This window comes from Mus musculus, chromosome 4, assembly GCF_000001635.26.
Source record: "Mus musculus strain C57BL/6J chromosome 4, GRCm38.p6 C57BL/6J".
Classification (NCBI taxonomy): Eukaryota; Metazoa; Chordata; class Mammalia; order Rodentia; family Muridae; genus Mus; species Mus musculus.
This window is the reverse complement of record NC_000070.6, coordinates 119,411,292-119,430,705: the sequence shown is the minus strand read 5'-3', so window position 1 is coordinate 119,430,705 and position 19,414 is coordinate 119,411,292. Positions and strand designations below refer to the sequence as shown.

Genomic DNA, 19,414 nt, shown 5'->3' with positions numbered 1-19,414 from the left:
GCACACAGAGTTCCAGGACAGCAAGGGCTTGTCTTGGAAAACAAACAAGAAATTAAATTTTGACGATGTCTAACTCACCTAGTTTCACTTTGGTTCCTTTGATGTCAAATCTGAAACTACACGAATTTGCGATTAAGTTTCCTTCTAACTGTCCACAGTTTCATGGCTAACATCTATGTCTTTCGCATATGATTTTTTTTTTTTTTTGAATGAGGTGGAAGGTAAGGATCCAAGTCCATCTTATTCCACGTGGATGTCTGCTTGACTCAGCACCATTTGTTAAAGGACTATCTGTTCTCAGTGAACGCTTATGGGCCATCATAGCTTCTCACTCCTGTACCAACCTTAACACAGTAGGTAGCACTGTAGGGGCTGGAGACGTGGCTCATCAGTTAGGAGCACTGGGTTCAATTCCCAGCACCCACATGGCAGCTCACAACTAACTCCAGTTCCAGAGGATTCGTGACAGCAGACATGAATGTGGTACACACACATCTATGCATGAAAGAAAAATACCCATATGCATAAAGGAAAATAAATCTTTAATAAATTAGTTTAGCACAGTAGTAAGTTTTGAAATTTCCATATGAATTTTAGAGTCAGCCTGTCTAAGCTGGAATTTCAGATGGACTCAGTGGGACTGCTCTTCCAAAGGTCCTGAGTTCAAATCCTAGAAACCACATGGTGGCTCACAACCACCTGTTATGAGGTCTGACTCTCTCTTCTAGTGTGTCTGAAGATAGCAACAGTGTACTTATTAATAATAATAAATAAATCTTAAATAATAATAAAAGTATTTCAGTGTCTTTAATTTCTTTCAACACTGTTTTGCTAGGCAGTCTGTGCTGCAACTCTTAACTTATGGCTCCTCTGTGTGAACTTCCCACCACCCCTAGAAGGTTATAAAGGTCGGGCCTTCCTTCTGTCTGGGTTACTGGTCAGAGATACCCCTGGACTGTTTAAGGATTTGGTCCAAAGAAGAAGGCTGTCTTAAGGCCGCATCATACTTACATGTCTATATATCATATCATTTCTGTCTAGTGCTTTCTCTTCCACCCCAGGACCCTCTCAGTATATTATTTATTTAACTTATTTAAGGGAATTACACCGGTTTTCTTTTTGGACTGGCCACTGCTTCATCATCTTTTATGGTATTTCAGTAAGTCATGCACTTCCTTGACTAAGTTTTTCTCTAATATTTTATCCTGTTTTGAATAAGGTGACCTTCTTAATTTCACTTTTGGATTGCTCATTGCTAGTTTATAGGAGTTTAACTACTCCTCCATACCCTGCAGTATTGCTGTGTTCATGGCTTAGTTTTAATATAATTTTCTAAGTTCCTTATGCTTTCTATATTATAAGCCTGTTAGGATCCTCCAGGGGAAATCGATGTTTATTATAGGAGTTGGTTCATGTGATACTGAGCACACAGAGTTGCACGATGGGTGCTAGAGAGATGGCTCAACAGTTAAGAACAGTTACTGCTCTTCCTGAAGATACAGTTTGATTCCCCGAACCCATGCTGGGTGGCTCACAGCCCCCTGTAACCCCATGTGCAGAGGGATCTGATTCCTCTGTACTCTGTGGACACCTGTTCTCATGTGCACATAGCTCTATACACACACACACACACACACACACACACACACACACACACACACACACTTGAAAAAAAATAAATCTTAAAGACCTGTAATGTTTCCTGTGTTGGAGAACCAGAAAAGCCAGAGCAGTAATTCAACTGAGACAGAAGGCTGAGACTAGCAGTTAGGGAGGAAGGAGAGGATCTACTTGTTTTAAGTCGAGAGCCCAAAGGCCCCTGAACTAGCGAGCTGATAGCCAAGAACAGGAGAAGACAGATATCCCAGCACTTAAGAGAGCAAATTACCCCTGTGCCATGCTAGGTTTAGACCATCAGTGGAATGCAGGGTACCCACTCTCTGTGGTGAGAATGACCTTGACTCAGTCTCCCAGGACAAATGCTTTTCTCTCCCACAAACACACCCCAAAACAAGGTGTTACCAACTATCCGACATCCCTTACTTCAGTCAGGCTGGCATACAGTCAGCCATCACGATGAGGCCATAACATCTGTAAATGAGGTTGCGTTACTCTTTCCAAGCTTGGCTGGCTTTCACTCCATCGTCTTGTCTAACTGCGTCCTGACTAGAACCCCTGCCCCAGTATTGAAGAGTGGTGGAAGCAGCATCGTGGGCTCACAGGTCTCATGCATGGAGAAGCTCGCAGTCCTCCACAGTAAGTATGGTGTTAATTCTCTGCTGCTCTGGACTTTTAAAACACTTTTTATTGATTCTTTGTGAGTTTCCCATCATGCACCCCAGAGCCACTCATCTCCCTGTCCCCTCATATCCACTCTCTGCCCTTGCAGCATTCCCACAAAATAAAACGTATACACAAACAACAAAAACATAGAAAACATCTCGCGGAAGCTGTAGCATGTCACAGCGTGTCCCACACTATATCCCTCTGTCCACACATCTTCACTTGCAAATGTTCATTGCAATGAGTCATTGCTCTGGGTTCTGAGATCGAAGGCTTCTATGACACCATCAATACTGGATTCTCATCCAGACTCCTCCTGGTTATCCTTTTATTGCCCGGTGTCATGGATATCCTGCAGCTTTGGGACAGCAGGACTGGCCCTTTCATGAGTTCCAACCATTTGCAGATGATATAGATTTTGAGGTGAGCCAATTCAGAGCCCAGGATCTGGGCCTGGCTAATAGCTGAGCTGGCTCTCCCTTATCCAAACCACCAGGGCAAGCTCTCTGGCACTGCTCCAGCTATGCCACCCAAAGCTGCCACAGGAAGGTGGCAGGATCAGCTCTTCTGCTCTCATGCCCTCAGGGTGGGTTCAACAGCACCCACACCTCCAGAGCCAGCTGCTTGGGCTGCCTAGTCAGAGTGCAGGCCCCAGTCTCCCAAGTGCTGCAGCCTGTGAGGGGCTGGGCCAGCTCTCCTGCTCCCACAACCCGCGGGGCTGGCTCAACTGTGCCTTCACCAGCTCTGGATTTTTTTTGTGTGTGTTGTGTCATTTTTATTTAGTAAGTAACAGGAATTCCTCCCACCCCACCCCCTGCCAAGTTTAGTATGATGCTAGATTTCACCCAATGGTTTTTCTGCATCTAGTAAGACTGTGTGTGTGTTTTATTCTGCTAGTATGGTGTTTTATATTGACAGATATATGTATATTCAACCTATCTTGAACTCCTAAAATAAATCCCAATTGCCTATGATGTCGAATCCTTCATATTTGCTGACAGGTTTAGTTTGCTAAAATTTTGAGAACTTTTGCATCTGTATTCATTGGGGATACTATTCTGTAATTTTGTGATATTTTATTTGGTTTTATTCCTGGCACAATATGGGTCTTATAGAATATAGAATATTATGAGTTATTTGTTCCTCTTTTTAACAAATTAAAGAATCTGTGTTCATTTTCCTTTAAAGGTGAAAGAATACACCAGCCTGTGTTATCTGGCTTTGGTTTTCCATCACTTGTTATGGATCCAGTCGGACATTGCTTCTTATGTCTGTTTGGTGCTTCTTAGGGATGGGTCTGTTTTTCATCTGGGTTATCTGATTTCTTGATATACAGTGTTCAGAGTGTTCTCTTATAATTTCCCTTATTTCTGCAAGGCCGGCAATAATGGTATCAACTTCAGTTTTGATTTCAGTAATTTGAATCTTCTTTTTCTGGCCCCTCTAGGTAAAGTTCATTAGCTTTGTGATTTTTTTTTTTTTCAAGAAAGTGATGTTCACTTATCCTTTCTATAGTTTTTCCTACTCTCCTTTTTATTCCCCTCTGCTCCTTCTCCTAGCATGTCTGATCTAATGCAGAGCCATGCATGAATGGGTTAATGAATACATTTTTTTTGTTTGTTCTTTAGATGGAATACTAAGTTACTGATCTGAGGTCTTTTCTACTGTGTACATTAACAGCTGTAAATTCATAGGAACTACAAAATCAATGATACCCTATAAGTATGGGTATATGTTGTTGTTTCCTTTTCATTTATCTCAAAGCATTTTTCAGTCTCCCTTTGGCCCACTGGATTTTAAAGAGTGTTATTTTTGACCTGATTGTAAACTTACCAAACTTCCTTCTGTTACTGGTTATGATTTCATTGCACCATAACAGAACCTACCTTCTGTGATTTTATTCCTTCCATATTTATGACCTAACATTGCACTGGAGAAGATGCACGTTCTGTTATTAGGGTGTTCCACAGACTTGGTTGGACCTAGTTAATTTACAGAGTTGCCCTAGTCTTACACTTCCTTAAGGAATATCTGCCTAGTTGTTCTATTCACTCCTGGACGTGGGCTATTAAAGCTTCCCACTGCTGTTACTGCCTGGACCATTCCCTGCTTCGACCCTGTCAGTTCAGCTCTGTGTACTCTGAGGCTCTGGTTGAGGGTATGCAATCATTGGCTTTTGCATTTCTACTGCTAAGGAGACATTTTCACCTACGCATCTATTATACATTATACATATTTCAAAACAGGTAACTATAATCTAGGGGAAAGGTGGCCAGTGTGTTTCTGTTTTTCTTCCGGACAACAACTACTGTGTGTTTCCGGAGCTCCAAGGTCTCAGGTGCAATAACTCAAGCCTCTGGATGCAGCACAAAAGCAGCCATGGGAACTACATGGCTGCAGCCACCACTCTCTCTTCCTCCTCCTCCAGATAACAGGAACACAGCCAAGGATTTAATTTACAAACTATACTACTACCAGAGAAGCGATAGAAAGCATTTTAAGGATTTTGTTGTTTTGTTTAATGGTGGGGGTATCTTAGAGAATTACTGAAAACAGAGTAACAAAAACACTTCACTGGGATTCAGAAGCAGTCACATTCCACAGCAGAGGGACAGACAGGCTGAGTCACTGGGAACGGTGGAAAAGGTAATAAATAATGTATCCAACTTCCTGACCTTTGTTCCACTGACAGTAACTGACATAGCTTGCCTTTTTAAATAAACAGCTTTCTTCATACATTTCTGGGTGCCATCAATATTGAGCTGTCTCACCCATACATTCACCCCAGGCCAGGATATAAAGGAGGAGCTGGGAGCACAGTTAAGCTGTTTATGAGGCCGACATGTTTTATTCAAGCATCATCAGGGTTTATTAACCTCCATCTGGATGCCCTTATGCAAGGCATCCATTCTACCATCCACTAAAGCTTCTCTTTCTTCTTCCTTCCTTCCTTCTTCCTTTCATTTCCTCCCTCCCTTTCTCCTTCCTTCCCTTTCTTTCTGAAACTATTCACGCTGTAGCCCAGGCTTGCCTTGAACTATTAGCCCAGGCCATCCCTGAATTTACAGTGATCTTCCTGCCTTTGCCTCCCATGTGCTAGAATTGCAAGCATGAACCACCACACCCAGTTTCCTACTGCTTCTTATCATCAAATACCACTTGACATTTTCTCCCTGCTGGCCAGCGAAGGCCTTTAAGTTTGTATCACAAACATTCAATTAAAGGGAAAATATCACAAATTACTGTTATCTATATGCTATGATCTACTGTACTATAAACCAAGAGCTCTCTGATATACTACTAATGTTTCTATATGTACTTTCATAAAATTATCCTTCTTAACAATGTTTTATTCCAGGCCAGCAAGATTTCTTCCCAGCAAGTCTTATGATCTGGGCTCGAACCTGCATGCTGAAGCAGAGAACTGTAGAGGGAATCTTTTGTGCAATGTGTGAAATCTTCAATAAAAGGCTTTTGGCCTATGAGCTGAGGCAGGAAATAGGGAGGTAAAAGTTCTGATACAGATAGAGGATTTTTGGGATAGTCAGGAGCGAGAAGGAGATTCGCCCAGGAATGCTGATGGAGACAGAAGCATCAAACTGAAGAAGAGGTAACTTGCCATGTGGCACTCATAGGATGAATGAATAGGATTTTTGGGATACATGATGGTTGGGGAACAAAGCTAAAGATAATTCAGTCTGAGTCGCTATTTCTGGGAACAAAAAGGTGGTAAAGCCTGGGCTACAGAGAACTCACTCCTGAAAGCTGTCCTTTGATCTGTGCTCTCTCTCTCTCTCTCTCTCTCTCTCTCTCTCTCTCTCACACACACCAATACAATTAAATAAATAAATGTCCTGTTTTTAAAAGATCTATCACCTTGGAACATATTCACAATTCATAGTTTATACCATAAATATACAGAAGAAAATAGAAGAAATTCCACAAAAATGTCAGGCTGTTTTACTGAGCACTGGGATGCTGAACTCCAGCCCATGCTCACTTGCCAAGAATGAGGACGGCTGTATCACGTAGGACATGGAGGAAGGGCACCTGGAACAGTCTGAGAAGGGGAGGATCCTGTGATCTAACGAGAAGGCAGGGTCTGCCTTCCCCTGTCCCACACTGCTGCTGCCTGCCATCGTGACCCTCCCCTGTCCCACACTGCTGCTGCCTGCAGGAAGAAATGCATCTTACAAATACATATTATTTATGCAGTATAAATGCAGGTTGTGAGTTATTCACCGAATCCCTGTGTGGAAATCACTGGCTGGGACTCACGCAGCTTTCTTTCCCATTTAGGTTTCAGCCAAGGTCTTTCACTCTTTAACCAAACCAGTGCTGTATGGCTGGAACGGCCCACCCTTCTTCTGTGTCTTCACATAGCAAGCCCGTACTGGCCTCTCAATACTCAAATCTTATTTCAAAGAAACCTTTTTTAGATACTGCCCCAGTCACCATGTTACCCTCCTCAGAAGTCTCAGGGCTCAGGAGTGACAGAACTTAGCATGTAAAATGAAAAATAAGGCTTTAAAAAAACCACACACACACACAAGTCATTTGGCTATGAGTTAAGTTTGGAAGGTCAGTATCCTAGTTTTGTGAGGCCCAAAATAGAGTCTAGGGCAGGGGATGTGACTTAGTTGGTAGTTTGTCTAGTATGCACGGTGCCTTGAGTTCTCTCTCTAGTACTACACAAACCAGGCATGGCAACACATACTTGCAACTCCGGCCCTTGAGGGGTGTGGGTACGATGTTCAAAAGTTCAATTCTTAGCTTACATAGTGAGTTTGAGACCAACTACATGAAACTCTCTTATAAAAAAGGATGGGGATGGTGTTAATGCGAATACATTTAAACCCCTCGCATCTTGAATTACTACCTCTCCTACATTCAAACTCCCTTAGCTGTGCACTGGCCAATAGTCTTTCTTCTAGTCCTGAAGAACACGTCTTCCCTACTTAAGAACCCTACCTGTGCCTTTGTAGGGCAAGAACACCGGCTCTTTAGCTCCTTAACTTCAGACCAATCGTCTACTCTGAGAGAAGCTGTCTGCCCAATTTCTCCTCCCATTTCCTTTGACTTGCCATTTCTCCCTGAAATTATCATTTGTCTACTTCTCTGTCTTCAGAGTTCTCCTTGAGCTTTGAGAGGAGAGATCTACAGAAATGGCCCCATTATGTTCAGCACCAGGAAGGGTTTGCAACACAGTAACAGTAGGAGCCCCGCAAAACATCAGGCAAAAAACCCAGCAGAGCCGGAGAAGACGCAGAGGAAGCCACAGAAGTCTTAGACACGCGTCTTCAAGCCTGCTCTGGACTTGTGGGGTCCCTGGCAGGAAAGGCCACAAAGGACAGACACACGAGGCCAGACCCGTGTTGGGAGACAGGGAGGGAGCAGAGGCACCAGGCACCATGTTCCAGGGCCTACCAGTAATAAGTGACTGTACAGGCCGTGCACATCCGCTCGGCCGGGGCTTCGCACACCTCACAGGAGAGCCGGCGCCCCTTGGGCACCGCCAGCGGGTAGATCACGTTCATGGTGCGGCCGGCGGCGTCGGTCTCCAGGACGGTTGCCTGGCTAGCATCCGCAAGGCTGAGGTGTCACGTGACAACCACGGGCCAGCCCGGACGTCGGGATTTCAAGGGCAAGGGGGAGGGGCGGGACTGACTGCGACAATTGGGGAGGGGAGAGCACAAACTCTAAATCTCAAAGGTTAAATAGCCAGAACTTGACTGCCATGTAGCCCGAGCCTGGGGAGAACTATACGGTGGCCGGTATAGGTCAAAAACAACCATTTCGTTTTCCAAACTAGGAAATCCACAGGAAGCATAATTTTTCTGGATTTTCTAGATACGTTCTTCCTCTAGACGCTTCCCGACGGGCTTTCCCAGAACAGGCAAGCATTTCGAGCCTTAGCGAGATCAGGACCTACTGGCGGACATAGGAAAGGGAATGACCATAGTCACTATTTGCGGCTGCGCGCAGCCCAGGTATCCGGAAGGGGGCGTGGCGCCAGCGGCCCGGCGTGCCCGGGCGCTGTGGTTCTACCGTGGGGTGACTACAGTGCAGATGGCGGAAATGGACCTGGTGGCTGAGTTGCCGCGTCCTGCGGGTGCTGCGCGCTGGGCCGAGGTTATGGCTCGCTTTGCGGCCAGGCTGGGCGAGCAGGGCCGGCGGGTGGTGCTGATCACATCTGGAGGCACCAAGGTCCCCCTGGAAGCGCGAGCCGTGCGCTTTCTGGACAACTTCAGTAGCGGGCGACGCGGAGCCGCGTCGGCGGAGGTCTTCCTGGCTGCCGGCTATGGAGTCCTGTTCTTGTACCGAGCGCGCTCGGCCTTCCCCTATGCCCACCGCTTCCCGCCCCAGGCCTGGCTGTCAGCCCTTCGGCCTTCTGGCCCAGCCCAGTCGGGCAAGCTGAGTCTGGAGGCCGAAGAGAATGCGCTCCCGGGCTTTGCTGCAGCATTGCAGAGCTACCAAGAGGCAGCCGCTGCCGGCACCTTTCTGGCTGTAGAGTTTACCACTTTGGCGGATTATCTGCATCTGCTGCAGGCTGCTGCCCTGGCTCTCAGTCCATTAGGTGAATGTTCCAAGGAAATCCAAAGGTTTTCCTGGCTGTAGAGCCGTTCTCCCTAGCCTCTTTTCCCTATTGCTTGCTGCCTACCCCACAGCCAAGGAACCCGAGTTAAAGAAAAGATTCCATGCCCTTCCCCGATTTCTTATACTCCGTTTATCTTCACAGGCTCTTCTGCGATGTTTTACCTGGCCGCGGCAGTGTCAGATTTCTATATTCCTGTCTCCGAAATGCCTGAACACAAGATCCACTCATCTGGTGGCCCACTGCAGGTGATGGGCTCTTCTCTTCCAGAGATCTGACCCCCTCTAACCAATCTTGGGTTACTTTCCTCTTGATCTGGATGGCCTTTCAGCCTTCTGTATGAGCTAGGCACTGGGAATACAGAGATGAATAAGACACTGCCCTCAAGGATCTCACAGTCTAGCGAGGGCCTGGACACCAGCCATAATCACAGATCAGAATGATAAATGCTGTAGTGGAGGTATGTACAAAGTGCAGTCAGATCCCCGGGGTAGTGAGACGGGGGTGTCAGGGTGATGGAGATGACTCATCAAAAGATGGACAGAGGGCCTGATCAAGTGGGGAAGGTTATTCTAAGTGGAGTTACAAGTTGGAGTTTGCAACTGGGTAATGTTCTGTGAACCAAAGTGCTTTGGTAAGGCTGAAGAGGCATCTTGCCTCTTGGTATACACAACCTTTGTATTCCTTAAGACCCTTGAACTTTATCCTGTGGAGCCTGGAGACACAAAGGTGGAAGGAAAGACAAGACGTTGTTTGGATGCAGCAGCATCTTCCCTTTCATTGCAGCCCTCCAGGGACAGATGGGCTCTTCATTTCAAGGCTAGCCTGGTCTACCTAGTGAATTACAGGCCAGCCAGAGCTGCACAGTGAGAGAGTAAATAAATCTCAAAGTAAATAAATAAAAGTAAAAAGTTTTGTTTGTACAGAATATCCTAGTATTTTGGAACTAGGAAGCAGAGGGATAAGTGGGGGTTATTGTCCTTTCAGGAAGAAGAAGGGGAGGATAGTGTCACCTTAGTGTCACCGCTGAAAATTGAAGGTGATTTGGTGTCTTGGAACATGAGGGAAATCATAGACATTTGTTGGCTGATATAAGTAGTGTTTATTGATGAAATTGTCTGAGGGGCGCCTTGGGGATAGTTAAGTTACACATTTCAGAGTACCTACTGTGTGCCAAGTGTTATTGTGGAAGAGAAGTACACTGGCAGTTGCTGGCATTGCTTTCAGTCTGCAGGGGAATCCCTGATGCACACAGGTGGTAAATGCCAAGAAGAGAGATCAAGTGGGAGCTTGTGTGGGATTCCTGGCACACTTGCAGGCAGAACTCATACTCTTTAAAAATCCTGGGATCTCCAGTTTATCCTTTTTTTTTTCTTTCTACCTTAAAAATATCCAGAATGAACTAGGCAGTGGTGGCACACACATTTAATCCCAGCACTTGGGAGGCAGAGGCAGGCAGATTTCTGAGTTCGAGGTCAGCCTGGTCTACGGAGTGAGTTCCAGGACAGCCAGGGCTAAACAGAGAAACCCTGTCTCAAAAAAAAAAAACCAAAACCAAAAACAAAAAAATCCAGAACAACTTAGTATTCCCCTTTGGTTGTATAAGGTTTAGGAAACAGGGCAGGGACTTTAATCAAGTGAAGACCAAGTCAGTCATGTCTCAGTACTCTGTTGTGATTATTGTATTAATACTTTTAGTTAACAAATGAAAAAAAAAAAACCTCCAAGTACAAATCAAATCAGTAGCCACGCCCACCAGCACGACATTTTAGACTTGAGAGATTTAAAACCCAATATATTGGAATCCTGCCAAAGTAACTTTTTTTTTTCCCCTGAGACAGGGTTTCTCTGTAGCCCAGGCTGTCCTGGAACTCACTTTGTAGACCAGGCTGGCCTCGAACTCAGAAATCCGCCTGACTCTGCCTCCCAAATGCTGGGATTAAAGGTGTGCGCCATCACGCCCGGCTCAAAGTAACATTTTTATGAACAGATTATAGTTATCTTCAGATTTTCTTTAAAAAATAAAAGAGATGAGTATGATTAAAATACAATCTATAAAATCCTCAAAGACTTAAAAATATTTAAATGAGTTAAAAGGAAGTTCCAGGCTTGGTGGCAGCTCACACCTCTAACCCCAGCCCTCTGGAGACTGGCGGGAAGATCAGCATTTGAAGCCAACCTGGCCCATATACCAACCTCTAGGTTAGCCGGGGCTGCATAGTGAAACACTGTCTTTGAAAATAGTAAAATAAAGGGGAACGTTTGAGAAATTGTAATGAAAATGGCAGGCCAGGACTGGTTCAGAAAACATACTTTGCAGCAAAGTAGATGATGGGCTCTGAATTCAGGCTTCAATATGAACCTAAACGAATCTACAGAACCCAGTCTTTGGCATTTGGTGTGCTGCAAGAAGTTTCCAAACTGTAAGAAAGCCCACCTAACCTTAGTCAAAAGTCGGTCCTTGGTTGCTTGGATCCCTGGTAGGGACTGACCAGTGTTAACTAACTGAACTTGGCTTGCTTTTTCGGATACAGATAACAATGAAGATGGTGCCAAAGATGCTTTCCCCTCTGGTCAAAGACTGGGCTCCTAAAGCGTTTGTAGTTTCCTTTAAGCTGGAGACAGACCCGGACATCATAATCAGTCGGGCTCGGAATGCTTTGGAAGTTTACCAGCATCAGGTGGTGGTGGCCAACATCCTGGAGTCAATAAAGTCCTTTGTGATTATTGTAACCAAAGACTCGGAGACAGAGTTACTGCTGTCCGAGGAGGAGGTGGCAAAAGGCTTGGTGATAGAAGAGAAGATAGTAGATGACCTTCGGTCTCGACACACAGCTTTTATATGTGACAAAAACTGAAGGAAATGCTCCTCTAGGATCAAACACCAGAGCTCTTACCACTGATAGGAACTAAGATTGATCCTCTGTTAAGGATCAACACAGTGAAGAGATAGTAAACGCGGTGTGCAGGCAAGTGCCTGCTGGGACTTCAGTTCTGAGAGTGAAACACTGGACGCTCTCCTGGATCTGGAAAGTGAACAAGAGTTCACAAAGAGGACTGTGGGATTGCGTGGCCTGCAGAGCAGATGAGCCAGGAGCCGCTGCGTGTTGGCCTACTGTAAGGTCATGGTGCGTGAATGGTCATGCTCTGAAGAAGTGTTTATCAAGTGCCTACCATGTGCCAGGGCCTTTGTGAGCTGTGAGGGTCTGAAAGATGAATGAGCACGTCTCATTTGGGAACTGGATGTACAAAAATTTATGTGCAATAAAGTATGTGCCCACAAAGGGACACTTGGAAAGGGCGGGTTTCTGGTTTTTTGTTATTGTTTTTTTTTTCTTTTACAATTTAGTTATTTTATGTGTTTGAGTGTTTCTGCTTGCATGTATGTTTATACACCATGGGTCTGCGGTACCTTTGGAGGCTAGAAGAAGGAATCAGAGCCTCTGGAACTTGTGAGCCTCCATGTAGGTTCTGGGAATCAAACCTGGGTCTTTTAAGAAGAAAGACGTTTTTACTAAAACAGGAGTAATGCAGATAAGGTAGATCACAGACCTCCCTACATCTACTTTTTGCCTCTTGGCCTAGATTTATTCCATATTTAGGTAATACTTTTCAAATATTTTAAGGCTGTTCTTCGGATAGATAACCAGCCTTCCACTTGGACCCTGGCAGGAGTTAAATGATTGCTTCTGCCCTGAGGGAACTGTTACCCTGTGATAAAGTGTGGTGTTTAGATAGCCAGCTGGGCATTCTACTAGATTCATGAATGAGGCCCTTGACTTAATCTTAGTTTATGTATCTACAGTGTAGGGATAAAAATAGAGCATTGGTCTCATGTCTGGCACTTTACACTCAGTACGCTGGTGCAATTACCGTTTTTCTCAGAATCAGGCCAAAACATTTGATCACTGAGTCCCTGAGAAACTCACTATCCCTAAGAAGTTCTCACTATCCTGTTTTAGAGTACGAGTGAATACCTAGTGCAGAAAAATCTCCAGTAAGTGAGACGTAGGGTAGTCCTAAATACAGTTGTGTGTGTGTGTGTGTGTCTGTGGTGGTGGTGGGGGGGTGCTGTTATTATGTAGAAGTCAGTGTTCTACATAAATTTCAGTTAGGGACTAATGGTGAAATTCAGTAGTTGAGCACTTGGCTAGCATGTGCAGGCCTTGGGTCAAAACCTGGCTTACAGTACAACTGGCCATGGAGTTGGAAAGGTACCCTGACAGTACAGAGTTTCAGTTATGACATAAACAGAAGTGGCAAGCAAGATAAGTAGAAACAATGAAGTTTGGAATTGTGGCCTCCAGCACAAGACGGTTTATTGCTGCAGCCAGGAGTGAAACCATCTCTTGGAGCACACAGTTGTCATGAACTTTAGGTCTAGTTGGCAAAACTTCCAGAAAACAACAGGCTTCGCCACTGGAACAGTGCTGTAAAAGATGACTTTCCTCTCTACAGGCACAGCCTTGGGTGCTGACTCATCTGCTAGAACTAGGTGATTTTGATGATAATATTCATGAGAGCCCACTTAAGATCGTTTTATTAAAGCCCCAAACAATCTCTAACTTGTCTTATGGACTCACCAGAGACTTCTCCCTTCGGTTTATGGTCTGTTCTGAGAGCTTCAAAACACCCAGGTAGGAGTTCCAGGTGTGTGTGTGTTTGTGTGTTAGCAGGAGGAAATACTTGCAAAGGGAAACGAGGCGTTTATTTGCTCCAGCTCGGAGGACCAAGGAGCCTTACCTAAGGAGGTGATAATGAAACTGATCAGTGGGAGTGGGTGGAAATGGAGGTGAGCATTTTAGATCAGAGAGGGGAAACACTTTCAAGGCCAAGGAAGAAAACAGAAAATAGGGGACACTGTTGAGGTGATGGTCCCCCACATGATCCAGAAGGAAGGGCTGGCAGCTAGAATAAGATCAAGAAATGTAGGTGGCGTTTTAGATACCAGAAAAGCAGAAGCCTCCAGAAATCCAGCTTTGACAACGCACCTGGAGTCTCGAAAAAAGAACATCTGAAGATTTAAGTTGAGCCTGTGCTAAACTGTATCACTAAAGTACTTTGGGGCTGGAAGAAGACATGGCTACTGAACCAAGACTCATTCCCAGCACCCACGAGGCTCCCAAGGACTGTATCTAGTTCCAGGAGATCTGGTATCCTCTTTTGGCTTCCTTGGGCTCTAGCTGTGATGTACATTAACTTATCAATGTAAACCTACATGCACATAAATCTTTTTTTAAAAAAAATATTTATCTTGCATTCTATAAGAAGCCAAACAGAATTGTCAATTAGCTTAGTTAGGCTTTCTTAAGGGTTCTAGCCTTCGTGGTAATTCTGGTCAAGCTTGATTTAAATGATCTTAAGTGGGCTCTCATGAATATTATCATAAAGGTCACCTAGTTCTAGCAGATGAGTCAGCACCCAAGGCTGTGGCTGTAGAGAGGAAAGTCATCTTTTACAGCACTGTACCAATGGCGAAGCCTGTTGTTTTCTGGAAGTTTTGCCAACTAGACCTAAAGTTCATGTCAACTGTGTGCTCCAAGAGAGGTGGTAATTCATGTCACAAAAGTCCAGAAGTGTGGAAATTTACCTTAGGTACTCCAGGTGTGATGACAAATTCTGGCCCTAAATTGAGACCTGATATGCACAGTATCTTGCCTTTTTTCTTTTCTCTTTTCTATTCTCCTCCTCCTCCTCCTCCTCCTCCTCCTCCTCCCCCCCCCCTCCTCCTCTTTCTTCTTCTCCTTCTCCTTCTCCTTCCTTCTCCTTCTCCTTCCTTCTCCTTCTCCTTCTCTTCTCCTCCTTCTCCTTCTCCTTCTCCTTCTCCTTCTTCTTCTTCTTCTTCTCTCTCTCTCTCTCTCTCTCTCTCTCTCTCTCTGTCCTCTCTTTTCTTTTTCTTTTTTAAAGGCAAGGTTCCATTCTATAGCCTAGGCGGCACCGACTGGAATCTACTGTATAACACTAGCTGGTTCCAAACTCAATTCTACCTCACTCTCATGTGCGTGGACTCTCACATCCAAGTTTTGAAGTCACTTACAGAAAAACAAATATAAGGAGATAGGTTGAACTTGGAGGGAAACAATTCGAGAATTAGAACCCTATGTTTACTCGCAGTCTGAGAATTATATAGACGCTGTACACTGTTGTTATGGTTACTGCGGTCTCCGGAGCCAATGGGGTAGTCTGTAGTTCCTGGAGGCCAATGGTGTGCGCTGTAACAACAGTCTTCACAGGAAGAACGGCCCGGGCCACCCAAAGCGTGCATGGTCTCCATGGCTCCCGCCGGGTCGCGCCTGCGCGTCCCCCGCTGAGTGGGGTTGCCATGACAGCGGCTGGGCGGCTGGAGCTGAGAGTCCCCTGCTCCTTCTGCGCGCTGGCAGGAAAATCCCACCTCAGCCCGGGGACGGACCTGCTCTTCCCGTGGTGCACATTCCAGATCTCTTCGGATCGCCGGTGAGCTCCTTCGCGCGGTGCTGGCCGGCTTCGGCGTGCTCGGCCCGGTAACGGTTGGCTCAGGAGAAGTGTGCTCTTGACCGTCCCCGAAGGTCCCAGCCACAAAGGCCCCAGAGACACCGTTGTGCCCTGCGCGCGGCCCGAGCGAAAGGACTGTGGGACTAGCTTCGTCACACGCAACCTTGCATCCGGATGAAGCTCTGCAGGCCTTTGGGGATACCAGCATCCGAGATCATCAAGTCAGTTGCCTTCTGCCTTTCAGCCTTCAACTCCATCCACTTCTCTCACCATCCGAGCACCCGGCTCCTTTATCCTGTTTACCCCACAACCATCTCACCCTTCCCCGTCCACGCTGTGCATTGTAATGTCTTCACCATTCTGTCACCTGTAGACCACCTCCTTCTGCTTCCCTACAGGAAGGCTTTGCATGGCTGCACATTTCTCATCCTCCAGCCCAGCAGTCCCCGTAAAGAGTTTCCATTTCTCTGCACTGTTGCAAATTCTCTGTCTTGGGTGAACTTGAGATGGGTGAAGTAAATGATGCAAATGCATACATGAGACGGTTGCAAACCTATTGTATTTCGAAAATAGAAAAGAATTAAAAGAAAAGAATCAGTTTTGAACTTCTTGACAGCGGTATACACATATGCCATATGTGAAAGTTTAAGTTCCGTTCCTTGTTAGGTACTATGTTAGACACAAATTTAAGCAATATGTTCGTACTTGTAAAAATGGCGTTCAAAAATGACCGCATAGCAGAATTTTGACTTTTAGGCCAAAGTACATCAAACACCCGGGGATTGTGCGATTTGCCAGACTGGAGATACTTGAAACTGTTCCCGTGCCCCCCCCCCTCTTTTTTTTTTCCTTTCAGTTTCTAAATTAGAAAACACTTTTGGTGAAGGGAATCAATCAAGAGCAACTTATCATATTTTTGGAAAAGGAGAAAGCCCAGTGGCCTTTTTTAAAAAAGAAAAAAAAAGTATATTTTATTTAGGAATTGGAACAACCTGTGAATCATATTCTTGGGTTTAAGGTTATACGTGTTTGGATTATATTTCTATAGCAGGAAGGGTACTTAGGGTGAAAAGTCACATGGGGGCTGTTCCAGTTTTGTGACCTCATATTTGTTTGTTCCTTAGCATGTCACTTATAGACCATGTGACCCAAAGCAAGTCCCTTCCTCAGAGCCAGAAAACGACCCCCCCCCCCCGTTGAAGTTAGAGGGCAGAAATGCTGTTAGTCCTCTTTCCACCTACCATTCATTATTACGTCGGCACTCCAGCTTACCACCTCACCCGTTAGATGTGAGGAGCTTAGGCGGCTTAAAACCATGTTTACCCTTGTTAAGAGGCTAAATGACCATTTCTTCAGTATCTATTTCAGAGAGCAGGCTCTGTTAAATGGGGCAGTCTTAGGTACACTTTAAATATCAGAGAATTTATAACTCAAACAGCATGTTTTATTCTGTTGTATTAGATTTTTAGAATTTCCCAACCACCAAGTCTGAGTTCACCGGGGAGAAAATTTTGTTCTGAAATGCTCTAACACCATCCCAGGCAGAGGAACCTGGGTGTGCAGAGTCAAGAAATTAATTGCCAACAGCATAATGAAAGCATTGGTTGAATGACTTAAGAGCTGTCTTAGTCAGGGTTTTTATTCCTGGACAAAACATCATGACCAAGAAGCAAGTTGGGGAGGAAAGGGTTTATTTAGCTTATACTTCCACATTGCTGTTCATTAACTGAAGGAAGTCAGGACTGGAACTCAAGCAGGTCAGGAAGCAGGAGCTAATGCAGAGGCCATAAAGGGATGTTTCTTTTTTGTTTGTTTGTTTGTTTGTTTGTTTTCGAGACAGGGTTTTTCTGTATCGCCTGGCTGTCCTGGAACTCACTCTGTAGACCAGGCTGGCCTTGAACTCAGAAATCCACCTGCCTCTGCCTCCCAAGTGCTGGAATTAAAGGCGTGTGCCACCATGCCCAGCTCAGCCTGCTCTCTTATAGAACCAAGACTACCAGCCCAGGGATGGCACCACCCACAAGGGGACCTCCCCTCTTGATCACTAATTGAGAAAATGCCTTACAGCTGGATCTCATGGAGGCATTTTTCAACTGAAGCTCCTTTCTCTATGATAACTCCAGCCTGCATCAAGTTGACACACAAAACCGGCCAGTACAAGAGCCTAAGGCTAATGATGATCAGATGAACTGAGAGAGAGAAGCAGGCAGGAACCAGGCTGTGGAGAATTTCGGGTGCCAAGCAAAGGGGTTTGAACTCTGTCTGGAAGCGATGCAAACATTAAGCAGCAAGTGATCTGCATTTGGAACGAGCCTTCTGGGGGCTTTACAGAGTACAGGCTGGGTAGGCGCCAGCTGGCAGCAGCTGCTGCTCCAGTGGCCAGTGCTGCTGCACTCTTCGCTCTTCAGAGTATATCAGGAGTGCCTACAGGAAGCCAGCAAGCAAGGGGGAGAAGATCAGGAAGTGAGGAAAGAGCAGCAGCAGGTCTGGGGACAGACTGTGTGGTGGTAAGATGATTGGAGAGGAGTCAGGGAAGACCCGTACCCCCACCCCCACCCCTGCCAGGCTGTGTCACTATATCATTTGTTGGTGACTATAACTGTGGAATCCAGAAGGTACTTTGTGAGGGAAATGGTGCATGAATCCAGCCAAGTTGTTCCGTTGACTGTCCATGTGGAGGAGGGTGGGCCCAAGTTGTTGAGACCTAATTAATGAACCAAAGGTCTCAAAAGATTGAACCAAGAGAGACTAAGCATTGGCCTATTCCAAAATGCTGTGTAGGCTTAGAGCTTGGAGACTTGTTGTGAGCTTCGCTGATGAAAGATTGTGCTGCCAAGAGGAGGGGCATATTCACAGAGAAACCCAGACAGAAGTGCATCAGGAAGCCAGATGTGGTGGCGAACACCTGCCATGTCAGAACAGGAGGCGGAGGCTGGCAGAGCTCTGTGAATTTAAGGCCACCCTGGTCTGCAGAGGGAGCAGAGGGAGCTCCATGCTAGTTCGTTCTCTCTCTCTCTCTCTCTCTCTCTCTCCCCCCCCTCCCCCCACCCCCAAGACAGGGTTTCTCTGTGTAGCCCTGGCTGTCCTGGAACTCACTCTGTAGACCAGGCTGGCCTCGAACTCAGAAATCCGCCTGCCTCTGCCTCCCAAGTGCTGGGATTAAAGGCGTGCACCACCATGCCCTGGCCCGGCCCGAGTTACAGGTGTGCACCTTGACACCTGCTGACCTCACATCTTAACCTTTCAATTCTTGAGGCAGTAAGGGATTAACTGGCTGGGAGTGACAGGAATTTTAAATAACAATGGCTTCAGTGGGTGGGGAGTATAGCTCCATAATAGAATTCACATGTATGAAGGCTCAGGTGGAAACACTTGGTCTAAAAGAGTAGACAGTAGATGGCTCAGCACTTGTGATCTGCAGAACTCACAAAAAAACCGGGGTGCCTTGGCTGGCATCTATAATCCCGGCAGTAATACGATGAGATGGGAGGTAGAGACAGGAGAGTGGCCCAGAAGCGCACAGACTCACTAGTCTAGGGAATGCAGAGCTGTGAGAAAGAGAGACAGGGTGGAAGGGGAGAACTGATGAAGATGTCCTCTGAATACCTCACGTGTGTGAAGTCCATGTGCCTGTGCACACACACACGGGCATTTAAAAATTAAAAAGACAGTTGCATTTTGGAACTGGAAGAGGTCCAGGTTTCTTCTTTTGGCTTATTTTTGTCATGTGGTTTCATTTGATAGCATCAGATTGGCTACTCGGGTTTCAGCTAATTCCAGCCAGTAGAAATCTGAAGAGGCAAGGAAGAGGAATTCCTGAAAGCAGTGCAGAAAGCCACTTGTCCCCTGTTTGTGAGAACGTGGTCATGGGAATATGCCTAGCACCAATGAAGGCAGCTTTTTGATTGTTACAGGTAATATCTTAGGTAATACCTTATTTCTGAGGAAGAAGGACAAGTCCAGGTTATAATTAAAGGACACCTGAGTCTCAGCTACACATCGGGGTTCCCACTTTGGTGTTGCTCCAACAGCCACACAGTGATGCAGCCATCTATGGAACCACGG

General features: G+C 45.7%; 3 protein-coding genes across 16 annotated transcripts in view; 2 read left to right on the top strand and 1 right to left on the bottom strand.

Annotated features, from left to right (window-relative positions):
• Zmynd12 (zinc finger, MYND domain containing 12) overlaps window positions 1-8,095 on the bottom strand; it is a 31,289-nt gene extending 23,194 nt beyond the window's left edge. The window contains exon 1 of one of the 2 annotated variants that reach the window (XM_006503191.3): window positions 7,711-8,095. In XM_006503191.3, the coding sequence (XP_006503254.1) occupies window positions 7,711-7,820 (110 nt within the window). In that variant the 5' untranslated portion in view covers window positions 7,821-8,095. The remainder of the gene's footprint in view (window positions 1-7,710) is intronic. The other variant, NM_001014900.2, reaches the window with a different exon arrangement.
• A 170-nt stretch (window positions 8,096-8,265) lies between these two features.
• Window positions 8,266-12,179, top strand: Ppcs (phosphopantothenoylcysteine synthetase). 4 transcript variants are annotated; one of them, XR_003954862.1, is made up of 3 exons: window positions 8,266-8,860; window positions 9,023-9,338; window positions 11,413-12,179. XR_003954862.1 is itself a non-coding variant. In NM_001355214.1 (3 exons), the coding sequence occupies exons 2-3, from the start codon at window positions 9,034-9,036 to the stop codon at window positions 11,734-11,736; spliced, it is 417 nt and encodes a 138-aa protein (NP_001342143.1). In that variant the 5' UTR covers window positions 8,286-8,415; window positions 9,023-9,033; the 3' UTR covers window positions 11,737-12,179. The 4 variants fall into 4 exon arrangements, 3 of the variants coding, with proteins under 3 accessions (NP_001342143.1, NP_080770.2, XP_011238687.1); NM_001355214.1 differs by having other exon boundaries at window positions 8,286-8,415; window positions 9,023-9,126; NM_026494.4 differs by having other exon boundaries at window positions 8,286-8,860; window positions 9,023-9,126.
• A 3,005-nt stretch (window positions 12,180-15,184) lies between these two features.
• Ccdc30 (coiled-coil domain containing 30) overlaps window positions 15,185-19,414 on the top strand; it is a 93,054-nt gene continuing 88,824 nt past the window's right edge. For 2 of the 10 annotated variants that reach the window (NM_001270435.1, NM_029286.2), the window contains exon 1: window positions 15,185-15,570. Coding sequence is in view for 6 of the 10 variants with exons in the window: in XM_011240617.3 (XP_011238919.1) it covers window positions 19,224-19,263 (40 nt within the window). In the remaining 4 variants the exon portion in view is untranslated. Of the gene's footprint in view, window positions 15,571-19,121; window positions 19,264-19,414 lie in introns of those variants that run through there. The other 8 variants (XR_001784210.2, XM_011240617.3, XM_011240615.3 and 5 more) reach the window with 6 other exon arrangements.

Bases quoted from the DNA above. Each gene is read 5' to 3' on its own strand.
- Ppcs (NM_026494.4), top strand. From the start codon at position 8,353: ATGGCGGAAATGGACCTGGTGGCTGAGTTGCCGCGTCCTGCGGGTGCT. The intron at 8,861-9,022 runs GTGAATGTTCCA...TTATCTTCACAG, and splicing joins CCTGGCTCTCAGTCCATTAG to GCTCTTCTGCGATGTTTTAC. The intron at 9,127-11,412 runs GTGATGGGCTCT...TTTCGGATACAG, and splicing joins CATCTGGTGGCCCACTGCAG to ATAACAATGAAGATGGTGCC.